This window comes from Pecten maximus, chromosome 14 (assembly GCF_902652985.1).
Source record: "Pecten maximus chromosome 14, xPecMax1.1, whole genome shotgun sequence".
Classification (NCBI taxonomy): Eukaryota; Metazoa; Mollusca; class Bivalvia; order Pectinida; family Pectinidae; genus Pecten; species Pecten maximus.
The window spans coordinates 6,415,975-6,422,644 of NC_047028.1; the positions used below are offsets into that span (position 1 = coordinate 6,415,975).

The 6,670-nt window shown below is 35.7% G+C and overlaps 1 protein-coding gene across 1 annotated transcript; it reads left to right on the forward strand.

Moving 5' to 3' along the window:
• Nucleotides 1-4,613, forward strand: LOC117342706. The gene is made up of 7 exons (XM_033904920.1): nucleotides 1-37; nucleotides 647-881; nucleotides 1,114-1,180; nucleotides 1,954-2,117; nucleotides 2,238-2,386; nucleotides 2,950-3,142; nucleotides 4,483-4,613. Exons 2-7 carry the CDS (start codon nucleotides 665-667, stop codon nucleotides 4,491-4,493), a joined length of 801 nt encoding a protein of 266 aa, XP_033760811.1. The 5' UTR covers nucleotides 1-37; nucleotides 647-664; the 3' UTR covers nucleotides 4,494-4,613.
• Nucleotides 4,614-6,670: the final 2,057 nt, after the last annotated feature.

Below are 6,670 nucleotides of genomic sequence, written 5' to 3' on the forward strand. Positions count from 1 at the left end.
CGTCAGTCAGTTTTATGTTGACCGTCACTCACTCAAGGTAAGGCTTATCAGGAGTTGTAGTTCCTCTCCTTATCTCAAGGTAGTGGCAGGTTTGTAGCTCTGGTGTCGCTTGTAGCAAATACGCCATAGTTAAGAGAACCATTACAGTATGATATTAACAAGTTATTTTAAAGACTGTGAAAATTATGATACTGATACAATTATCACATCCGAATCACATTCGTTATTTCAAACGTCATTAGAGTAAGCTTAAATACTAATTGTAACCATATGGTTATACAAAACAAACACAGGTAATTAGTATATTTAAGAGGTAGAGCCATTATGTGTCAATTAATGAATATGAAATTGTATCGCGTACCTGTTTCTTTCTTCAAAGACTCGCAGTAATGCTAAGCGCCAAAAGTGAGACAATCCCAAGGAAAAGTTAAAAATGTCGCAGTTATATTAAATCCTTTAATTTATAACCTTTTCATCAATAGGTTTTACAAAAACTTCTTAAGGAAGTGCTAGCATTCGTATTTTGACAAAATTGTCTGCAATTTATCGTTGAGATAGTAACATTATTGTGAATGCCAATATCAAAGCCTCCTTTTATGCATCCGAGGTATATATATTATATACATCCATGTCCTTATAATTGTAGCCGCATCACAAAACAGCCATGAGAGTTTTGGTAGCATTGACGTTGTGTTTAGCTCTAGCCTCAACGGCGCAGGGAAGTTCCTTCTTGGACAGCCTTAAAGATTCCTTCTCACACATTGGCGATGCCTTTACTCAGACTTTCCATCAGATGGGACAGCAAGCCACAGATGTTGGCAAGCAACTCCTGAACCAGGCTGCAGAACAGGGAAAACAAATACTGGGACAGACGGCTCAGAGTATGTGAATTGAGATTTGTGTCAACAAAGTTTCAAACTGTTAGAGTATTTTGCATGGTTTCCTTTGACATATTGTAGAGGACGAAGCATGAGAAACAGATCATAGCGCTGACGAAATATTCGCTAACCTCTTCTCATAAGATACAGCAGTGACATATTGTAGTAACCTTAGATCAATTTTTAACTCCTTGGGAATGCTAACACATTAAATGTATCCTCTAATTTTGTTTAGGTTTATTGCTTGGGACCATGAACGCACTTTCAGCTACGTCAGCACCAGCCACAAAGCGTGAGTTGAGGTGAGCATACTGTTCAGAGATGGTTTGAAAAAATAATGTACTTCTATATTTTAAGTTGGCAGTTCAGATACTATAAAAAACGAAAACATTTTCCCCAGATATAATGTATCTATGGTAGATGAAAAAAAATACATGTTCCGTCTGCATGAAATCGGAATGAACTGATATCTCTATTATAACTACGATGAGGGTCATTCATTTCCGTTTACAACATGATATACAATTTTCTGCTAGAAGCAACAGTTGTTCTAGTGACGCCCCTTCAACATGTGTTCCAATTGCTTTTTGGTTACCCAGTATGAATTGGTATATTGAATATTAGCTGTATTTTGTCTTCAGCTGGCGTTTCTAATTTAGAATTTAATGTTGTATATTCTATAAAGATGTATCAAATGCAACAATGTTTTAAACCACAATTGCTGAATCGGCAAAATGGTAAAGAAATCATCGCGTTAAGTCACTTCCGTTTGCATGTTTTCGAATGCGATGCCAAGTTCATATTGTCACAAATAGAGAGGAAGTCCGTTATGTGTATACCATGTTGTGAGACCCCTTTCTCGCTTTCGTCCGGACCAACAAGTTCATATAAGTTGAGATAACTTGCTTTCGCAATTATTGTCAAATAAATGAATTGTACATTTACATTACATCATCCTTTAAGTTATCCCCTCCTAAACCTTCCAAATACCACCTCTCCCGTCCCTCTGTCGGTGGTCGCATTGGGTAATTTGTACTGTCATAAATGTTGATGTGTTGTTGTTTGTTCTGTCCAGTGCACTAACACATCAACTTCAGCCTTACCTCGACAGCATTGATGCCAAGAGCCACGAATTACAAGGTTTATTCCAGGCTGCCATGGGGAGTTTAGAGGAGGTTTCACACCACATCACCGAACTCTCGCCTTCAGAAATTGCTTCCAAGGTGGACAGTGTCATCGGTAAGGCACTTTTGTGCACGAATTAATGTTATTCTCCATGCAGTTTACGTGTCCCCTTACATCACAGTACGAATGACCGTACCGTAAAATAAAATAAAGTACCAGCTTGTTTCATTTCAGCGTCCCACAGTCTATTGGCTGATCATATTCTCCATGATCTCCACTCCGCCTTGACAAGTCACCGGAGAAGATCACTTTCTGATACTTTGTCCGCTGTAGGAAACCAGATCGTATCATTGTTTTCGACCCACATTCATGCTGTGAACAATGTAAGTTTTCCTATAACACATAAAGATATACTTCAAAAATTGGCTGTTTCATTGGCTTAACGAGTAATTATCACATTCATATTCATAATAGATATCTTTATATTTACAAATATATTTTACTGTTATATACCTTATATAGCATATATGTAATTATATACATTTTCTTATGCTAGACCAACTCCAAACTGGTCTGCAGATATAATTATTTGAATGCCGTTTGGTTACGTGCCACTACTTGATTCTACCTGATGACATGATATTAGTGGGATGTAGACTCGGTACAGAAAAATATGTTCTGATATTGCATATGTTAACTATTCGAATCTATCTATTAAGTCATTTTCAATATCGGTATGTTCTAGTATCTAGCGTTTCCTGACCGTATTATGTATCTTCATGAACACATCGCCCTATTCCTGTGTGATTTTTTTCTAATATTTCATCGAAATATTTCCTTTGCTCATATATTTCCCTAAATACATTCATTTTGACTGTGAAATGCCGCTTTTGCTTAGTGTCTTTGCTTTTGGTCCTTGCCAACTATCAAATAAAACTGGTTACAGATCCTGGACAACGCCGGATCTCTCATCAAACAAGAGTCTTCAACTGCAGCTGAAACCATGACACAAACACTAGGTCAACTGACAGGCTCATTGGCAAAGCAAGTAGCTCACATGGGCGTATCAGGTCACACGGTCATCAACCAAGGCGCTCAGACACTCAACGCCCTCCAACAAGTCCTGTCTGGAGTCATGCGTATGTATACATTTTCTTCATCTTTATATTTGATGCACATTTGGTTTTAAAACAAAAACTGTGAAACTCTAAAATTCCCTTATTGTACCTCCTGGCGAGCCATGTGTGCCCCGCAAAAAAAGATCATAATGTAAAGATGCGATATTTAATCATAAACCTAGAATGGTGCGAGAGCTACCTTATTTGATGGTGTGAGTGTGTGTATCTAATTTAAAAAATATATATAATTTAATTAAAATACACCCGTAAGTATGCCACAACATATAGAGTATAGTTATGAATCTGTATGTGTATTAAATAATGATTGTATGTATCGCTGTCAATATTTTAATAATTTTCCAAATAGTTCTGACGAAATGTATCATTACACAATCAAATGAAACGTGTATTCTTCCTGAACAATACAAGAGCTCTTTCATGGATCACTTCACCATTCCTCCTTTATAAAGCAGTGTTTTTCGTACTCACATATTGTATGACATGTGACCGGATTGCATTTTAGATTAAGATTGTGGGATACACTTGAAAGTGCAGATAGTAGAGCAAACAGCCAAGCTATTCTCTCACATTAGCCCATTGGCAATACTTACATCACCAACACGTCTTTTGTCATGCATGTAGTCAAACTTTTACCTTTGGTTAATTAGATGACCTTCAAACTCACCGGGTTCGTGGGGTATATCTATTTCAAGGGATTGTTTTAATGATTTATTGTTATTGGGCAAAGCACATTACAGAAATCAAGATCAAACATGGCTGAAAGGTATTTATCTTAATTGAAATGTATATAATTAATATTCAAGTATACTCCAGCTGATGAATATATGTGAAAACTCACAGTTACTGATTATTACTCACTGAACAAAGATGAATGTAACAAAAATGATAAAAAAAAAAACTAAGATCTTATATTATTTAGGTGTTCACATTACACTATTTAAGTACTGGTCTGTTGGTCTAAAAGATAAATCAATATCCGGGTGATTATAGCATGTCCGGTAAGATGGATAAACACATTTGTTTTTTGTAACGTCGATTTCCATTGTTTAATATCTGTCTTCCTCACGTATTGTCTGTTAATCTTGATATGTCCCTTACAAAGTCCAAACGGCTTTTGACACATTCATATGTTGATAAAAATGCAAATTCAATTTAAGTGCTTAAATATTACTTAACATTAATAATTATTTTGAAAGAATCAATATATAACGCAATCCCTGACGAACAAATGTATAAGACCTAATTGGATCAAATTGAATCGCATTATACGATCAATTAGACGTGTGTCCGAATGAATTTAAACCAATTGAAAACAACCACTTTACTCTGTTTCTTTTCAGACCAAGATTAGACCACCGTTCAGCTAAACGTACTACATTGTACTGGCGTATACTGGCGTATATATCTTCTGCAGTACCAAGTTGAATGTCAAATTTAATATCACAACATAAATAAAATACATCAAACAACATTGTTGCTGCTTGCTGCTTTTTTCTATCATTCCGTAATATTATAAGGATTAAGAGAATTAAAATACTTGCTGTACATTGTTTAAATGTTTAAATTGGAATTAAAGCAAGGATGAACTCGTTAAATCAAAAGCATAATAATTCTTCACAACATACATGAGATTCTAGTTGAGCATGACTACTGACTATAACATGTGCTTATCTTGACGTTATAAATAATAACACTCTGTTTTGAATTAATTTGCTTTTCTTAATTGGTTTAACTTGTTGGTAGCAGTGAGCTGTGCGATATATGCACATCGATGTTTTGACAAAGTCTGTCACTAACTATCTATGATGGCGTACACAGAAATACAGAAATTAATGTATTTGTACTTGTGAGTGTGTATGAGGTGTGCGAGATGCTTCTTTCATCAGTTCCCCTTATGCTTGTGTTATTACGAGTTATTTTTTGTTAATTTTTCATTTCTAATATGTCTAAAATAGTATCTCACTGTTTATTACACTTTGGCTATTCCATGGAGAGAATTTAAATATGTTTTGTCTGTTGTTCTTTCCAGTTAACTGATAACAACCTTGTCTATAAACTTTGATGAAATGAAAATAAAGAGAACTAAAACAATAACATGATGCATGGGCAAACTGTTTAGAAATCAACAGGATCTGTCAACATAGAACATGTTCACATTATCAAAACTGACCAGCGTGGTTTACTTCGTATATATCTAATTAACGATATACATTTATACAGATGAGATCCATATTCGAGGATAGGTTAATTTGACCATTAATTGTAAATCCATATTTAAAACAACAACTATCATATGATATCTTGAAGCATTGAAGGACAGCAATTACGCAACAAATCAAAACATGCATACCAAAATCATATAATCATTCATAGCAGATCGTAATTGACTACTCAAGAGATGGTACGGTTATATCTCATGAATCTCAGCATAACCGCGTATTGGTGAGATTGGAAGGGGTAGTTAGAGAGTTGATAGGAGTGTTTCAGTGTTTGTACGAATACCAGTGTTTTTATTTGCTCAAATTCTATTTCTGACTTCTAAGATGGCCAACAAACATACTTAACTATTCTACATTGACTCAATTATGTAGTTGTCCTCATATTTTTCATTTGGAGGATGTGACCTAACAAGATTTGACCTTGATGTACATGGTAGTAGAGCAGGTAGATCAAATCGCATGGAGAAAGTTGTCCTCTTGCGTTTTAGAATTTACCTTAACTCCCACTGTTACATTTTACAAAAGGAAGGTCTTCTCTTATCGTAAAGTTATGACTGAATGGAAGGTCCTCTCTTATCGTAAAGTTATGACTGAATGGAAGGCTTCTCTTATCGTAAAGTTATGACTGAATGGAACGTCCTCTCTTATCGTAAAGTTATGACTGAATGGAAGGTCCTCTCTTATCGTAAAGTTATGACTGAATGGAAGGCTTCTCTTATCGTAAAGTTATGACTGAATGGAAGGTCCTCTCTTATCGTAAAGTTATGACTGAATGGAAGGCCTCTCTTATCGTAAAGTTATGACTGAATGGAAGGCCTCTCTTATCGTAAAGTTATGACTGAATGGAAGGTCCTCTCTTATCGTAAAGTTATGACTGAATGGAAGGCCTCTCTTATCGTAAAGTTATGACTGAATGGAAGGTCCTCTCTTATCGTAAAGTTATGACTGAATGGAAGGTCCTCTCTTATCGTAAAGTTATGACTGAATGGAAGGTCCTCTCTTATCGTAAAGTTATGACTGAATGGAAGGCTTCTCTTATCGTAAAGTTATGACTGAATGGAACGTCCTCTCTTATCGTAAAGTTATGACTGAATGGAAGGTCCTCTCTTATCGTAAAGTTATGACTGAATGGAAGGCTTCTCTTATCGTAAAGTTATGACTGAATGGAAGGTCCTCTCTTATCGTAAAGTTATGACTGAATGGAAGGCCTCTCTTATCGTAAAGTTATGACTGAATGGAAGGCCTCTCTTATCGTAAAGTTATGACTGAATGGAAGGTCCTCTCTTATCGTAAAGTTATGACTGAATGG